Source organism: Oncorhynchus tshawytscha, linkage group LG14, assembly GCF_018296145.1.
Source record: "Oncorhynchus tshawytscha isolate Ot180627B linkage group LG14, Otsh_v2.0, whole genome shotgun sequence".
Taxonomy (NCBI): domain Eukaryota; kingdom Metazoa; phylum Chordata; class Actinopteri; order Salmoniformes; family Salmonidae; genus Oncorhynchus; species Oncorhynchus tshawytscha.
The window spans coordinates 12,131,507-12,150,088 of NC_056442.1; the positions used below are offsets into that span (position 1 = coordinate 12,131,507).

General features: G+C 41.3%; 1 protein-coding gene across 1 annotated transcript in view; it reads right to left on the reverse strand.

The window, feature by feature from the left end:
• Positions 1 to 18,582, reverse strand: part of LOC112267733 (low-density lipoprotein receptor-related protein 1B) — a 101,837-nt gene that overhangs the window by 72,241 nt on the left and 11,014 nt on the right. The window contains exons 13-23 of the mRNA XM_042296647.1: positions 18,287 to 18,412; positions 17,901 to 18,032; positions 17,596 to 17,730; positions 15,459 to 15,588; positions 12,340 to 12,466; positions 11,367 to 11,527; positions 10,806 to 10,933; positions 10,183 to 10,287; positions 9,687 to 9,956; positions 1,051 to 1,240; positions 13 to 217 (exon numbers count right to left, since the gene is read on the reverse strand). Of these exons, the coding sequence (XP_042152581.1) occupies positions 13 to 217; positions 1,051 to 1,240; positions 9,687 to 9,956; positions 10,183 to 10,287; positions 10,806 to 10,933; positions 11,367 to 11,527; positions 12,340 to 12,466; positions 15,459 to 15,588; positions 17,596 to 17,730; positions 17,901 to 18,032; positions 18,287 to 18,412 (1,709 nt within the window). The remainder of the gene's footprint in view (positions 1 to 12; positions 218 to 1,050; positions 1,241 to 9,686; positions 9,957 to 10,182; positions 10,288 to 10,805; positions 10,934 to 11,366; positions 11,528 to 12,339; positions 12,467 to 15,458; positions 15,589 to 17,595; positions 17,731 to 17,900; positions 18,033 to 18,286; positions 18,413 to 18,582) is intronic.

Here is an 18,582-nt window from a genome sequence, read left to right on the forward strand (position 1 = left end):
ATTTCTCCTTACATATCTGTGTGAGCCATCATATTCACATCGTTCAATCTTTCCCAGACTGCCATCGGAGAAGAAGAGTTTCTCAGCGGTGTGGTCGATGGTGAGTCCATTAGGTGTGAGGATGTCTGTGGTGATGACACTCTGGATATTGTTTCCTGACAGGGTGGATCTCATAATGCTGGGGCGCAGTTCATTCCAGTTAGTCCAGAACATCAGGCTGCATCAGCAGTGAAAACAAAAACACTATTGAGACTTTCACAGAAGCTCACCCTCTCAAACACCTAGATCTCACCTAGATCTCCTGAACGCAGCTCACTCTCCAGATCCCAATCACCTGTTCACACACCTGTATGCCATTACCACACACTATTTAGTTCAGTTCTTTGCACCCCATCACTGTGAGGTATTGTTTGTTTTGTGACACGCGTCTTTCAGAGCTCTGTTTTTCCCCGTGATTTACTATTCCCTGCCTGTACTTTAGCTTATCGGATTTCCTGTTATCTACCTATGGCCCGATCTCCCGGACTACTTTACTAGCCTTTTCCCTGCCTGTCCCTGGACCCAGCTACCTGCCTCCTCCTGTGGTCCTTTGCAATAAACACCTGCTGCGCCCTGCACTTGAAACCAGCTTTGTCTCCCCTCGTGTTCATTACAAATGTATAGTAAACATCCAACGTCTACACTGAATGATTATTTCCATTCTCCAGGGAAACGCAAATCTATTTATTCTTTCTCTATTTTCTAAAGATATGAACATGTTCCCATCCTCACATTCTAAAGCAAAATTATTTTGTGATGTTTTTGTGAAGGAAAATTCTTGTTCTTGTGAAGAAAAATAAGGGATAAAAGGGAGGCTCAGTAATGAATGATGATAGAACACTTCTGACACTCCCCCAGAGCAGTTATAAACCTCATTCCCCTGATAGCAGAAGTGTTCAAAAGATTTGCTAACCGAGTACATAACACAAACCATATACCCAAGTGAGCATCTAATGTAGGCCACTAAGGGCCTGTGTAAGACATTAGGAGCAGTGAAGGTTTAACACCTACTTCTGACATTCCTCCAGAGCCAGGTTATGTGGGTGGTCTTCCTCTGCCAGTGTGACCACAGCCTCTCTGGTGAAGGCCCCGGGGAGACTCTGGTCCAGGCTGTGCCTGCTGACGGTGGCTGTGGTGGAGCTGGTCCAATAAAGCGAGTCCCAGGCTCCATGGTACGCCAGGCCCTCTACTGACCCCACATCTACACGGCAACAATAGCAATGATATAATTAAGCAATAAGTCACGGGGGGTGTGATATATTGCCAATATATCATGGCTAAGAGCTGTTCTTAGGCACGATGCAACACGGAGTAAGCCGTGGTTAGCCGTGATATATTGGCCATATACCAAAATCCCAAGGTGCCTTATTGCAATTATACACTGATTACCAACATAATTAAAACAGTTAAAAGTTATTTTTTGTCATACCCGTAGTGTACGGTCTAATATACCACAGCTTTCAGCCAATTAGCATTCATGGCTCCTACCACCCAGTTTATAACACTGAATATAACATTGACAAATACTGAATAACACTAATCTGACCTTTGCCTGAATAAGAAGAGCTCAACAAACACACGTGATACAGTCAAACACAGTGAGCGGATTAGTCTTTTCTTTCATGGTAAAGTAAGAAAAAAAATATATATATATATGTATACTACCGTTCAAAAGTTTGGGGTCACTTAGAAATGTCCTTGTTTTTGAAAGAAAAGCAACATTTTTGTCCATTAAAATACCATCAAATTGATCAGAAATACAGTGTAGACATTGTTAATGTTGTATATGACTATTGTAGCTGGAAACGGCAGATTGTTTTAATGGAATATCTACATGGGCGTAGAAGCCAATTATCAGCAACCTTCACTCCTGTGTTTCAATGGCATGTTGTGTTAGCTAATCCAAGTCTATCATTTTAAAAGGCTAATTGATCATTAGTAAACAATTTTGCAATTATGTTAGCACAGCTGAAAACTGTTGTGGTGATTAAAGCAACAATAAAACTGGCCTTCGTTCGACTACTTGAGTATCTGGAGCATCAGCATTTGTGGGTTCGATTTCAGGCTCAAAATGGCCAGAAACAAAGATTTTCTTCTGAAATTCCTCAGTCTATTCTTGTTCTGAGAAATGAAGGCTATTCCATTCAAGAAATTGCAAAGAAACTGAAGATCTCATGCAACACTGTGTACTACTCCCTTCACAGAACAAACTGGCCCTAACCAGAATAGAAAGAGGAGTGGGAGGTTCCGGTGCACAACTGAGAAAGAGGACAAGTACATTATAGTGTCTAGTTTGAGAAACAGATGCCTCACACGTCCTCAACTGGCAGCTTCATTAAATAGTACCTGCAAAACACCAGTCTCAACGTCAACAGTGAAAAGGTGACTCTGGGATGCTGGCCTAGGCAGAAAAAAGTCATATTTCAGACGGGCCAATAAAAATAAACGATTTAGGCCTCCCGGGTGGCGCAGTGGTCTAAGGCACTGCATCGCAGTGCTAGCTGTGCCACTAGATTCTAGGTTCGAGACCAGGCTCTGTCGCAGCCGGCCGCGACCGGGAGGCCCATGGCGCACAATTGGACGAGCGTCATCCGGGTTAGGGAGGGTTTGGCCGGCAGGGATATCCTTGTCTCATCGCGCACTAGTGACTCCTGTGGTGGGCCGGGCGCAGTGCACGCTGACACGGTCGCCAGGTTCCTCCGACACATTGGTGCGGCTGGCTTCCTGGTTTGATGGGCATTGTGTCAAGAAGCAGTGTGGCTTGGTTGGGTTGTGTTTAGGAGGACGCATGGCTCTCGACCGTTGCCTCTCCTGAGTCCGTACGAGAGTTGCAGCGATGAGACTGACACTACTACCAATTGGATACCATGAAATTGGGGAGAAAAAAGGGGTGAAATATACAACAACAAAAAAAAGAAAAAAGAAATGATTAAGATGGGCAAAAGAACTTAGACACTGGACAGAGGAAGATGGGGGAAAAAGTGTTATGGACAGACCAATCCAGGTCTCAGATTACCTCAACAAATTGACAACTAGAGTAGAATGCTGTAGATATGCATGGTTGTAATTGCTTCAAATGGAGGATTATTTGATGAAGGCAAAGTTTGAAGGACACAATTATTATTTCAATTAAAAAACATTTATACCCTTGTGAACGTCTTGACTATATTTCCTATTCATTTTACAACTCATTTCATGTATTATGTTTTCATGGAAAACAAGGACATTTCTAAGTGACCCCAAGCTTTTGAATGGTAGTGTGTATATATTGAGATATCTTGCACGCCTTGTAAAAGTTGTCTTATGTGGTGGTGTCATGAAGGTTTCCACATAAGGCATTTAGGCGTGAAGTGAATTCAGTGGTCAACTGTACTGGGTAGCGATCAACACTCTGAATGCTTTGATTTCAAACCGGTTGGGTCTGAATGTGAATAACCTTCATCGTGATACACCTAGATATCCCTGTGAATATATCCCCATTATTTCATATTTTGCTGTACCGAACTGTAGAGTTTCTTCCTAAAAGATAAATCAATGCCAAACTCATTTGAATGGAACCTAACGAGCCTAGGCAGGTGTAAAAATGTCCCACTGTGCTAAGAGATTAACAATAGAAGACTGTGGTGCTGTGTCACAGCTGCTCACTGTTTCACATTCAGACGGGACAATAGCACAAACTAGGACATAAAAATCTACAGTCACTACCAGTAAAAAAAGGAAAAGTAATACAAAGAATTGAGAATACAGCCAGTATACAAACAGGCAACACCACTAATAAATCTTTAAACAAACAGAAAAATCATATTCTCTTCATCTGCCCTGCCCAAATGTATTCAGAATAAATTCTGCAAATAGCGTAAAATCACACACTTGTTTGGACATGGGATAGGCCTATATGGATGACAAAAATATTATTTTAGGAGATACTTAAATATCATATTCGTTAATTATTAAATAGCAATAGTGCTGGTGCTTTCTCCAGCCTCCTTTTAAGTGCAACCATTATTCCCTTTCCTCTCCAACATCCAACCCCCTCAGTTATTTTGATGGATCTTCCTTCCCCGTTTCTGGTCAGTCAGATATATTTGAGCCAAGTCAGCATGGAGCCTAGCCTACTACAGTGAAGCTACAGTTGCTATGGTGTGATGGGGATCTGCTGTCTATGTGCATTGGGGAACTACAGACCTATGTGTGTGTGTATGTGTGTGTGTGTGTGTGTGTGTGTGTGTGTATGTTCACCTGATTCCTCCTAAAACACTGTATCAGATGGACATACAGAAGAAATGGCATATTCATCTATTGGCATTGATATTCACTGTATGTCTATCAGTGGAGGCTCCTCCAAGGAAGAAGGGGAGGGCCATCCCTCCTCAGTGAATTTCATAAAATATTTTTGCAAAGGTTTACAGTAGCCTCAACAGCACCCTGTAGGATAACACCAAGGTGTAGCCGGAGGACAGCTAGCTTTCGTCCTCCTCTGGCTAGATTGACGTCAATAAAACCTAGGAGGCTCATGGTTCTCACCCCCTTCCATAGACTTATGCAGTATTTATGACAACTTCCGGAGGATGTCATCCAACCTATCAGAGTTCTTGCAGCATGAACTAACATGTTGTCCACCCAATCAAAGGATCAGATAATTAATATAGTTCTGAAAGCATAAGCTACAGCTAGTTAGCACTACAGTGCATAAAATGTGGTGAGTAGCTGACTCAAGGAGAGAGAGAGAAAGGCAGTAGTTGAACAGTTAAATGAATTTCTTCCAAAATTAAGGAGAAGCAAGAGAGAAATAGAGAGAGTTTTTATGTCACTTTCAGTTTCAAATACTTAGCTAGCAAATGCAGCTAACTAGTTTAGCCCACTGAAACACCTGGCTCAAACAGAGGGATGTTGTGTTAGCTAGCTGGCTATGACTTTCCAACACAACCCTGGAACTCTTCTAAGTCAAGGTGAGCTTTTGGTTTTACAAATTGACTGTACACTGACTGTACACTGTAATGCTACTGTGAGATTGTAGCAGGTTTACTAACGTGTTAGTTCTACTAGCTATGCAATAGCTAGCTCTACTAGCTAGCTCATTTTCATTGAGTAATACTGCAAAATTGCGTGACTAACATCTCCTCTGAAGAAACGTCAAAATGAATGACATATTTTTTTTTGTTATCTTAGATTAATTCTGACTATTGGCGTCTCAATATGGACAAAACATTACAATTACTGTTTTTTTCTCATTTTTAAAATGAAGGTCTTTTAACGGGGTATGTGAGCACACTCGTTCGGTTCGCCTATAGTCACCAGCCAAACTGAAGCATACGGAAGTTTTAAGTCCCCACCATATGAGTCATGTTTTCAACGTAGCACAACATGCCACCTTTCCAACAAGTCAGTTCGTCAAATTTCTGCCCTGCTACAGCTGCACCCTGTCAACTGCAAGTGATGTTATTGTAAAGTGGAAAGGTCTAGGAGCAACAACGGCTCAGCCGCAAAGTGGTAGGCCACACAAGCTCACGGAACGGGACCGGCAAGTGCTGAAGCACATAGATATAAAAATGGTCTGTCCTCGGTTGCAACACTCACTACCAAGTTCCAAACGGTCACTGGAAGAAAAGTCAGCACAATAACTGTTTGTCTGGAGATTCATGAAAGTGGTTTCCATGGCAGAGCAACTGCATACAACGCTAACATCACCATGCACAATGCCAAGCGTCGGCTGGTGTGGTGTAAGGCTCGCCACAATTGATCTCTGGAGCAGTGGAAACACATTCTCTGGAGTGATAAATCACATGCCCCATCTGCCAGTTTGATGGATAATTCTGGTTTTGGCGGATGCCAGGAGTACGCTACCTGCCCCGAATGCCAACTGTAAGGTTTGGTGGAGGAGGAATAATGGTCTGGGGCTGTTTTTCATGGTTCGGGCTAGTCCCCTTAGTTCTAGTGAAGGGAAATCTTAATGCTACAGCATGCAATTACATTTTAAATGATTCTGTGCTTCCAACTTTGTGGTAACAGTTTGGGGAAGAGCCCTGACCTCATCTTCGAAAACCTTTGGGATGAATTGGAATGCCGACTGCGAGCCAGCACTAATCTCCCAACATCAGAGCCTGATCTCTCTAATGCTCTTGTGGCTAAATGGAAGCAAGTCCCTGCATCAATGTTCCAATATCTAGTGGAAAGCCTTCCCAGAAGAGTTGAGGCTATTATAGCAGAAAAGGGGGGGACCAACTCCATATTAATGCTCATGATATTGGAATGAGATTTTCAACAAGGGTGTCCACATACTTATGGTCATGTAGTGTATTTAATCACAGTATTTATCGGTTTATCGGTCTGGGCTCAAAAATGTTATAGAATAATAAGTCAATTTTCCTGTTGTTTTAGTTACCGTCTATTAATATTATTTTTCCTCTATTTCTTATGTTTGTATGTAACCGGTGTGAAATGGCTAGCTAGTTAGCGGTGGTGCGCGCTAATATCATTTCAATTTGTGACGTCACTCGCTCTGAGACCTTGAAGTAGTTGTTCCCCTTGCTCTGCAAGGGCCGCGGCTTTTGTGGAGCAATGGGTAACGATGCTTCAAGGGTGGCTGTCATCGATGTGTGCAGAGGGTCCCTGGTTCGAGCCCAGGTTGGGGCAAGGAGAGGGATGGAAGCTATACTCTGTTACATGTACATCAGAAAGAAACAGGAATTAAATACATACAGTGCCTTGCGAAAGTATTCGGCCCCCTTGAACTTTGCGACCTTTTGCCACATTTCAGGCTTCAAACATAAAGATATAAAACTGTATTTTTTTGTGAAGAATCAACAACAAGTGGGACACAATCATGAAGTCGAACGACATTTATTGGATATTTCAAACTTTTTTAACAAACAAAAACTGAAAAATTGGGCGTGCAAAATTATTCAGCCCCCTTAAGTTAATACTTTGTAGCGCCACCTTTTGCTGCGATTACAGCTGTAAGTCGCTTGGGGTATGTCTCTATCAGTTTTGCACATCGAGAGACTGAAATTTTTCCCATTCCTCCTTGCAAAACAGCTCGAGCTCAGTGAGGTTGGATGGAGAGCATTTGTGAACAGCAGTTTTCAGTTCTTTCCACAGATTCTCGATTGGATTCAGGTCTGGACTTTGACTTGGCCATTCTAACACCTGGATATGTTTATTTTTGAACCATTCCATTGTAGATTTTGCTTTATGTTTTGGATCATTGTCTTGTTGGAAGACAAATCTCCGTCCCAGTCTCAGGTCTTTTGCAGACTCCATCAGGTTTTCTTCCAGAATGGTCCTGTATTTGGCTCCATCCATCTTCCCATCAATTTTAACCATCTTCCCTGTCCCTGCTGAAGAAAAGAAGGCCCAAACCATGATGCTGCCACCACCATGTTTGACAGTGGGGATGGTGTGTTCAGGGTGATGAGCTGTGTTGCTTTTACGCCAAACATAACTTTTGCATTGTTGCCAAAAAGTTCAATTTTGGTTTCATCTGACCAGAGCACCTTCTTCCACATGTTTGGTGTGTCTCCCAGGTGGCTTGTGGCAAACTTTAAATGACACTTTTTATGGATATCTTTAAGAAATGGCTTTCTTCTTGCCACTCTTCCATAAAGGCCAGATTTGTGCAATATACGACTGATTGTTGTCCTATGGACAGAGTCTCCCACCTCAGCTGTAGATCTCTGCAGTTCATCCAGAGTGATCATGGGCCTCTTGGCTGTATCTCTGATCAGTCTTCTCCTTGTATGAGCTGAAAGTTTAGAGGGACGGCCAGGTCTTGGTAGATTTGCAGTGGTCTGATACTCCTTCCATTTCAATAGTATCGCTTGCACAGTGCTCCTTGGGATGTTTAAAGCTTGGGAAATCTTTTTGTATCCAAATCCGGCTTTAAACTTCTTCACAACAGTATCTCGGACCTGCCTGGTGTGTTCCTTGTTCTTCATGATGCTCTCTGCGCTTTTAACGGACCTCTGAGACTATCACAGTGCAGGTGCATTTATACGGACACTTGATTACACAAAGGTGGATTCTATTTATCATCATTAGTCATTTAGGTCAACATTGGATCATTCAGAGATCCTCACTGAACTTCTGGAGAGAGTTTGCTGCACTGAAAGTAATGGGGCTGAATAATTTTGCACGCCCAATTTTTCAGTTTTTGATTTGTTAAAAAAGTTTGAAATATCCAATAAATGTCGTTCCACTTCATGATTGTGTCCCACTTGTTGTTGATTCTTCACAAAAAAATACAGTTTTATTCTTTATGTTTGAAGCCTGAAATGTGGCAAAAGGTCGCAAAGTTCAAGGGGGCCGAATACTTTCGCAAGGCACTGTATATTGTGATGATTGTTGGACAGAATTTGAATTAGAATGCCGAAAAAAAGTGAGAGGAAATGCCAGTAGAAGTCAGCTGTCCCTGACAGTGTGAAAAGACCAGGTAATATGTTATGGTGGAACTGATTTAACGTGTTTGAAGGTTTTGCGGAGTGATTTACAGTGGGAACAGAAGGGGTCATCACATCACTTCCTGTTTGCCATCCATCACCTATTACAGTTGGCTGCAAACGAAGATGGATTAACCCCCCTGTATGAGAGGAAATGCCAATACCAACTACCAGCCACGCTCCTCACCTGCTCACAGCAAGTCTCAGGCCAACCCTTTTATACACCTACACCAAATCCTGGTCTTCTCTAGCGCAGTTGGTAGAGCACAGCCCTTGCAACACCAGGATAGTGGGTTCAATTCCCCGGACTACCCGTATGCATGTATGACTGTAAGTCTTTGGATAAAAGTGTCTGCTAAATGGCTTATACAATATTAATATACCTACAGCTTCTCTATATAGCATTCCTTTCATCATATACAACTCCCGTAGAACTAGATAACATTTTCTGTATCACTTCTAAAATCATTGCAACTGACATCTCATCTTGCTGTACAATGCAGTCTTTGATAGTTTTGCCACTTCTGTCAGCAACCAAATGAAAGCAATAGAAGTGGCAAAAGATCAGAGTTTCTGTCAGAGACGTACAAAAGAGGCTTGAGTCGGTCTCTAAATGTTGACATCAGTGGTACATGAAAGGCAGTCAGATTATGTGGGATCCCTCTGGTTTCACACTCCAAGTAACAGTTTGAGCTCTTGTCAATGGAGAGTTGAAGACCTTTGAAATTGGAGGAAAGAAATGTTCACTACTTGAAACAGCAGCTTTACTTGCTCATCAGTCTTCTCTCTCATCTTTCCAAAGGCAGGGAGGAAGCTATGGTGCCGAAATAAAATAATGAACGCATCCAATGTAAAAGGAGGTGAGAAGTGAATGCAAGTACATTCTACAAGGGGTTTCCACTTCCCCGTTACTCTTTGCTACAGATGTAGGATCTTAATCACTCTTTTGTTGCTCAGACTTTTCCTGCACAGCAGTGTATTTGAGGTTTAAAAAGACTTCTACAGTTTGTTATTTCCACTTTGAAATGTCAGACTTGATTTGCCCTCACAAAAAATGTCCTGTTGTTAGCAGGATTATTTTTCCACCTGTAGCAAACTGGCTCATATTAAGATCCTACATCTGTAGATTAACCAACTGTTTTCAGCTTTTCAAACTGTTAGTAATTCATTTAGTAATGGATAAATGAGCAGACAAACAAATACCACACTTACTCTCAACGATCACCCTCCGTCCAGTCCAGTCGTCATTGACAACCTGTATATTCCCAAAGTGAACGTCACTATAGAAAATCCGGTTGGTGCCTCCAGAGTTCTGTTGTCGGTGATGAAAGGCCAGCGCTATCACATTCTTGAAGTAGGCAGGGTTCTCATAGGGCCTGATGGGCGAGTTGAGGTCGCTGTCGTCTGATAGGTGGATGCTCCTCAGGATCGACCTCTCAGAGTAGAGAAGGTAGCCATCGTACTGGTGACAGCTGAGACCGTCTAATCAAATGACAATGATTATGTAATTGAACCTTTGAAACTGTGATGATTTGAAATAAACATTTGATGTGAAAAAAATACAAAAATAGAATAACATTTTTAAGTGTATTTAAAATCGCTACACACTTAACAGTAAAACAACTATAAATGACAGAATATAAATCAAACAAGAGGCTATAAAAGAGATGAATAAATTAACATAAAAACACCACAGATCACTGATGACCTTTAGCTAGGTAGCCGTGAGCACAGGAACACGTCCTCCTCCCACTGCCCAGGTGGAAACACAGCTGATGGCAGCCTCCGTTGTTCTGGCCACACGGGTTGGTTCCTGTAAGAAAGCCAACAGCAGGGTCAAAAGTCAACACAGGGTCATAAGGAATAAGATTCCATTATGAAGTTGCAGTGATATTGCAGTAGCGATGTTAGTCAATATGCAGATATTAGGTTTCTGTATTGCAAGAGGTTGCAAAACCTTCACGTTAAAGGGGCAATCAGCAGTTGCTGCATCCATTTTTGGACTTATTAATGAATTATTTGTACCTTGATTCTTGAAAACTTCTAAATAAAACCTCATGAGCTTAGTTTAACAGAACCCCAGAATATAAGCTTTTTATTTACTCCAATGTTTGTAAAAAATATAAATGTAAACAAAACATGGTTAAGCTCTAATTTTGATATCATGGATATCCTTGCATACGTAGCTCCGTTTATGAATTTGTTACCGTTTCAACTGCTGATTGGTCCTTTAATCTCAGGTCGATTCTAGAACACTTAACAACCGCAGGTACCGACAGCTGGTAAGAACATGAAATAATACAGATGTGATAATGAAGTTGAAACCTCAACCTTTCTCTCGTCCTCGGTTAAAGACTTTGACATCGTTCAGGTTGACCCCCAGGCCACTCCTCAGAGTCATGGCTCCCTCCGTTGCATAACTCTTGACACCTCGGCGAATGGAGCCATTGGCATGAGCCCTATACACACACACACACACACACACACACACACACACACACACACACACACACACACAACAGGAAGAGGAGGGAGTTTGACACCAGGTAACAGAAAGTTTGACACGGGGATAATCAATGGCCCTTGACTAATTAAAACAGAAGAACTCATTAAATTACACTAGACAGAAGCTAAAATATGCTAGGCAGCTGGTCTGACAGAAGGTGACGGGACCTAGCTACCCTTGCGGATGACATTGAAGTAGGTACGCACAATTTAAATAGAGAGACGGTGCCTTTTCTGCCTTTTTCTCTGCCAATTAGATTGTTGTTTCAAGTGACCTTGTGGTGCAGGTGGTTAATTCAACAAGGGTAGAGCAGCTGGCGAAGGCTTCTTTGGAGCCGGTTTGGAGAGACTGTACTATACTGTAACATTTACGGAGGAATAAATTACCTGTCAGCCCAGTATATGTAAGGCCCATAGACGGCCATTGAAAAGAGATCCGCTGCGTTGCTGGATGAGGATGACAGTACTACCTCCCGGTCCTCTCCGCTCTCAAGGCTGATCCGTTCTATCTTGTCGTCGCGGGCGTCGCACCAATATAATTTATTTTCCTAGAGTACAATGTGGAGAAAATAAACTTCAGGTATATGATGGTGGGAAGAGTATCGTTATAAAAAAGATAACACAAAGCAGAGTGTAATGCCACTTCAGCCAAGAGGATCAGAGGGAGGCTAAAGTGCTGTGTGTACACTCTGGGGGACAAAAACACCTGGTCCTCTTGTTTGACTCAGTGGGGAAGAGTGTGGAGCCAGCAACATCAACATCATGGATTCCATTCCCGCTCGGGTCACAAATACTACAATACCTGCTGCACCCACTGATTGCCAATAACACTGACGGCAATCTTTTTTTAGATGTTTTATTTACTTGTTCAACAAAATCTCTTTCTCTGAGCATTTGTATTACTTTGAAATAATATACTTTTTTTTGCATATAATATAGCTCGATATTTGTATTATTTATTTTCTAGTCTTTTTTGCTCATCTTTATCAAGGGTGCCAATAACTTTGGAGATATACCGTATATAAAGATGTTTGGGATAAAAGCATCTGCTAAATGGCATTAATTAATCTATTATATCTATTCTATTATATAAACTGAATGCTGATTGGCTGACAGGTATATCAGACCGTATACCACGGGTATGACGAAAAAAATACTGTTTACTGTTCTAATTACGTTGGTAGGCAGTTTATAATAGCAATACGACACCTCGGGAGCTTGTGATATATGGCCAATATACAGTACCATGATTAAGGGCTGTATCCAGGTACTCTGCATTGTGTCGTGCCGAAGAACAGCTCTTAACCATGATTTATTGGCCATATACAACACCTCCTCAGGCCTTATTGCTTAAATATACCTCATAGTCTATGGAGATCCCATTGGGCCATGCTATTCCAGAGTTGACCAGAATTACTTGGTCTGATCCGTCCAGCCGGGCCCGACAGATGCAGGGGCTCTGGCCCCATTCTGTCCAGAACAGAAACCTGGCCAAGAGGACAACAGAAGGGTAAGAAGAGTCCACAGCCACCAGCACCCCCAAACAATGCTCATACTTTACAGTCACCTCATACTTTGACAGGAAATGCTTTGGGTTGATCTAATGAGTATTGTTCATAATCGGTAGACCATTTTTTTGGGGGGGGTCTAGTTGCGATAAAGATCTATTTTTCAAGATAGAACTGGACCAAGTCAGCAGCATCAACGCAGCAGTATTAGACAAACAGGCACATGACGAAAATGACATCAATACAATAAGCAGCACGTCAGTAACAAACATGTACACGGCCACAAGCCAGAAAAACAGACGGCAATACGTTAAGCGTCAGAGCTTGCAAAAAAATCGCAGGGCCATAACAGTATCAATGGATAACTCAAGGATGCTCAACTCCTTGGATGGACAGGGGAGTAGAAATGTTCAACTCCCTTTCAGAATACTAATATTGAAGCAAGCAGTTGATCGACGTTCCAACGGTTATGGCTCACTAACTGTGAACGCACCAATTATAAATAATAAAAAAATAACATGACAGTATGCTCTGGTTCCAAATCCCCTCACACAAAATCGAATATCCATAGGGGGCCAGTTGTTGACATATTTCTATATTGCCTTTAATTTAAGCAATCAGCATGATTGCCACATAAAGATCTCTCTCACTTCATGAGACCTCAGGGTAATGCATGCATACAATGTTATGAATAATAGGGGTTAGAGGGAGACAACATTAATTAGCCCGGCGCAGGTGAGGCACAAGCTGTGACAGTAGACACACACAGTGCCAGTAGACTCATCTCTATTCTCCTCAGCTGCTTATCCTGGTTCATTAGCATCTCTCATCAGGGGAGGAATCAATAGGAAAATGCCCTGCAGTCTAAGCTGATGTGGGGAAATGGACCCTTTCTTTCCCTGTTATTAATGATTGAGAAGCTGAACATGTGAGACAGTGTAGTCAGTTATTAATGCAGAGAGTGGAGAAATACTGTATTTATACTTCATGGTTTGCTTTGGATGAAGGGTGGAGAGTTTAGATTTTATTGGCTGGTAATTGCTTGATGTCGTCTGTACATTTTGTTGTGTTACAGCCTGAATTTAAAATGGATTACATTTATATTTTGTGTGACTGATCTACACAACAACAATACCCCATAATGTCAAAGTAGAATATTTTGTTGTTGAAGTGTTTTGAAATGATTGAAAAAAGCTAAAGCTGAAATATCTTGAGTCAAATAAGAATTCAACCCCTTTGTTATGGCAAGCCTGAATAAGTCCACGAGTAAAAAATGTGCTGAACAAATCAAATAATAAGTTGCATGCCGGAGAGGAAGGAAACTGCTCAGCGATTTCACCACAAGGCCAATGGTGATTTTCAAACAGTTACAGAGTTTGTGATATGAGACAACTGAGGATAGATCAACAACATTGTACAGTCGAAATGCTTGTAATTACACTTCAGTATTCCATAGTAACATTTGACAGAAATATCTAAAGACACTGAAGCAGCAAACTTTGTGGAAATTCAAATTTGTGTCATTCTCAAAAAGCTTTGGCCACGACTGTATATTAGTGTTTTATTATTCATGATTTTTATAAACGTTCAAATTCGTTTTTTCTTCCACTTTGACATTAGTATTTTGTGTAGATTGAATCAATTTAATTAAATCAATTTAATCCCACTTTGTAAGATATCAATAATGTAGTTTAAGAATTCCCTACCCTGCAAAAGAAAAACACTGAAACGCCATCTCTTAAAACCTGTGAATACTGGAGAAATCTCAAAATAAATCAATAATGGAGAATGGTCAGATAACAGCATAGTTGAATCTCTGCATGGGGATGTACATTTCAGAGAAACAGGGGAGGTGAAAACATAATCAATAGGTGAGAAAGACTGATGATGGGGAGAAAATAAGATCATCTCTAGTACAAGGATTTCTTAGGGGCCAGGCATCCACAGTGTTCATGTCATCTAAAAAGGTCTTAATATAATTTGAAGGTGCCCAGAGTGCCAAGATATTAGCACTGGTGATATTAATAGTAGGATCTAGAGTCAAGTGAAAATCTCCCCCAAGGATGGTCACTCAGTCTGGGAAGTCTAACAATTTAAGCTTTCAGGTCTTCAAAAAAGGATTTATCAAAAGCATTTGGTGCGTAAATGGCGGACAAACATAATGTAGTGCAATTAATAGTAACAGAGGAAAAACAATACTGTTCATCAATGTCTCCCCCACAGAGACCCCCACCTTCGTATTAAGATTCCTCTTAATTTCAATCATAGCACCTTCGGTTTTGTTTGGGGCACAAGAGGTAGGCTATTATCTTGTCAATAGACTTCAGAACATATTTTATATCAGTGGCTTTCAAATGTCTCTACTGTAGGTAGCCGGAATCAATATTGTTTACATTGTAAGTACTCTAAACATGTTAAGTCTATCCATGAGTCAGCTTGAGATGTAAATATATCCAAGAGCCTGAGATTTGAAAACACTTTGCACAGAGTTGAGATAGAAATACTGTTTAGACAGACACATAAAATAAAAACATGACATAAAAACCCCAAATTGATCGTACAGTCCACAATGGTGAATGCATACAATTCTATAGCATTTAAAAATGTACTTAAAATAACCAACAACGAAAAACTTAATTGAAAAGGCCAGTATGCCATTGGACATAACAGTTTACTCCCGAGAGAGCCACGGCCAGTAGCCCTGAGTTGGCAGTCCCTTGGATGCTGACACAATGTGGGAAGAAACCAAGGGGTGTAAATACTTTCTAAAGGCACTCTAATTATATAATCTACTATATAATCTCGCATCGATCGTTTTACGACGTTCATTATTACTGGCTCTCAAAATCAATTAGAACATTGGTTATTTGGTGGCCATTTCTTGGGAATACATTATGTAGCTAGGATGTGTTCATTACATACCAAACGGGTGGACTTTAAAGTGTTGACTGAAATGAAAGACTGTACACACCCTTTCACCGGGTGCACAGCAATGGCTTTGGGCTGGTCAAGTCCTTCAGCTATCACCACGGCTCGGTACAAGCCACTGAGTCGAGCAACCTCTATGATGTTGAAGCCATGGTCCGTCCAATAGATATTACCTAGTAAACAACACAAACATGACTTTGTACAGTGTTCAACCATTGCATTTACAAGTCAGTCAATTCATTACATTTGATGTATGTCTTACTTGAGAAGTATGTCCTATGGCTCTTGTCTCTATGTATGTCCTACAGTTGCAGTCGAATATATTGGCACCCTTGCACTTTACAATGGAGCAGAATGCTCTGTTGTCTTTTTTTGTGGTTGAACTGCTATTTTTTACTGTGTATCCTCCTGCAATTTACCACAGGTAAGATGTTAACACTGTAAACGAGAATCAGCTGCCTCCAAACAAATTCATTTTAATTCTGAAAAATTTTGTCCAGGCAAAGTGAAAAATATTATTTGGATATTTTTTTCTTAGTCCTGTGCGGTTGCAAATCAAACAAATACGTGTGAACAATGTAAACATTTTTAAAACTTATTTCAGAAGAAATATTGAATCGTGTAAGGGTGCCAATATACAGTGCCTTCGGAAAGTATTCAGATCCCTTGACTTTTTCCACATTTTGTTATGTGAGAGTAATCTACACACAATACCCTATAGTGACAAAGCGAAAACAGGTTTAGACATTTTTGCTAATTCAATTTTTTTATAACAATAACTTATTTACGTAAGTATTCAGACCCTTTGTTATGAGACTCAAAATTGAGCTCAGGTGCATCCTGTTCCCATTGTTCATCCTTGAGATGCTTCTACAACTTGATTGGAGTCCACCTGTGGTAAATTAAATTGATTGGACATGATTTGGAAAGGCACACACCTGTGTATATAAGGTGTGGGACCTTATATAGTTGACAGTGCATGTCGGAGCAAAAACTAAGCCATGAGGTAGAAGGAATTGTCCGTAGAACGCTGAGACAGGATTGTGTCGAGGCACAGATCTGTGGAAGGGTACCAACAAATTTCTGAAGCATTGAAGTTCCCCAAGAACACAGTGACCTCCATCATTCTTAAATGGAAGAAGTTTGGAACCCCCAAGACTCTTCCTAGAGCTGGCCACCCTACCAAAGCAATCGGGGGAGAAGGGCCTTGGTCAAGGAGGTGACCAAGAACCCGATGGTTACTCTGACAGAGCCCTAGAGTTCCTCTGTGGAGATGAGAGAACCTTCCAGGACAACCCTCTCTGTAGCACTACACCACTCAGGCCTTTATGGTAGAGTGACCAGATGGAAGCCACTCCTCAGTAAAAGGCACATGACAGCCCACTTGGAGTTTGCCAACAGGCACCTAAAAACTCTTAGACCATGAGAAACAAGATTATCTGGTCTGATGAAACCATGATTGAACTATTTTCCTTAATGCCAAGCGTCATGTCTGGAGGAAACCTGGCACCATCCCTACGGTGAAGCATGGTGGTGGCAGCATCATGTGAGGATGTTTTTCAGCGGCAGGGACTAGGAGACTCGTCAGGATCGAGGCAAAGATAAACAGAGCAAAGCACACAGCCAAGCACACAGCCAAGACAACGCAAAAATGGCTTCAGTACAAGTCTCTGAATGTCCTTGAGTGGCCCAGCCAGAGCCCGGTCTTGAACCTGATCGAACATCTCTGGAGAGACCTGAAAATAGTTGTGCTGCAATGCTCCCCGTCCAACCTGACAGAGCTTGAGAAGATATGCAGAGAATAATGGGAGAAACTCTACAAATACAGGTGTGCCAAGCATGTAGCGTCATACCGAAAACTCCAAGCTGTAATCACTGCCAAAGGTGGTTCAACAAAGTACTGAGTAAAGGATCTGAATATTGTGATGTGATATTTCAGTTGTTTATTTTTAATAAATTAGCAAAAATGTCTAAAACCTGTTTTGGCTTTGTCATTATAGGGTATTGTGTGTAGATTGATGTGGAAAAAGCTATAAATTAACAAAAATGTGGAAAAAGTCAAGGGGTCTGAATACTTTCCGAAGGCACTGTTTTTGACCACAACTACTTGTATGTCCTACTGTGCACTTGACATTGTATTCCCTTAAGTAAAGGTTAATTTTGAGAGCTCGGCTACTTACCTCCAATCCAGTCCACTGCAATCCCCTCCACACGACCGATACCACTAGTGACAATGTCCTCTCTCCACGTCTGATCTCGCTTGACTCTGGATATTCTGTTCAAGCCCATGTCTGTCCAATATAACGTGTCATTTCCTATTAGGGAAGTAATTAATTGAAAAGGATTAATGTTCTTCCCTTCATTTGTTTTTTTTTAAACTATAATTAAAAAGAAAACATTTTAAAAAATGAGAATGATTAATTTGCAAACCGAAGCAGGAAGAATAGTCCAAATAATCACAAAAAAACAATGCCAATACACTCACCAGCATCGAAGTCAATCCCCACAGCCATCATTGAGCCGGTCACCGGCATCAAGGTTTCACTGTTATCACTCGGGTCCAGGGATATCCCCCTGATGCCCTCATGAAATGAGTACATCAGGAAAGACCCTATGCCTTCAAGTTCAAACACAAAGCCAAAACCAATCAACTATATGGCATCTACTGTGCATGTAAAATGTAATTCTAACCTTCATATCACATCAGGAAAGACCCTAGTCATTCAAACACAAAAAAGCAACACTCATAGACAACGCCATATTTCAATGTCACTATGGGATCTGCAGTACATGTCAAATCAGATTCACATCATGGTTTTCATATGTTCTGTTCCCTGTTCAATGTACTCCCATGAGAAGCCAGTACAGTACCTTCACATGACATGCGATCAGAGTGGAGGTTGTAGCCCATGGCACAGGAACAGCTCCTTGTGCTCTCTGATGTTGGGAAGCAGAGCTGAGAGCAGCCACCATTGTTGTCCTGACAGAGATTCCTCCCTGCACAGCAGTGGAACATGGTTAGGTTACATTGTACGTTACACTGTAAACAAACAGTGTACATTAGACATCACACTGTAAATTTAACACGTAAGCATGGCCATTGCCTGTGTATTCATTCAGGAAGCAACGCAGTAATGACACAGAAGGACAACATGAATTATTATTTA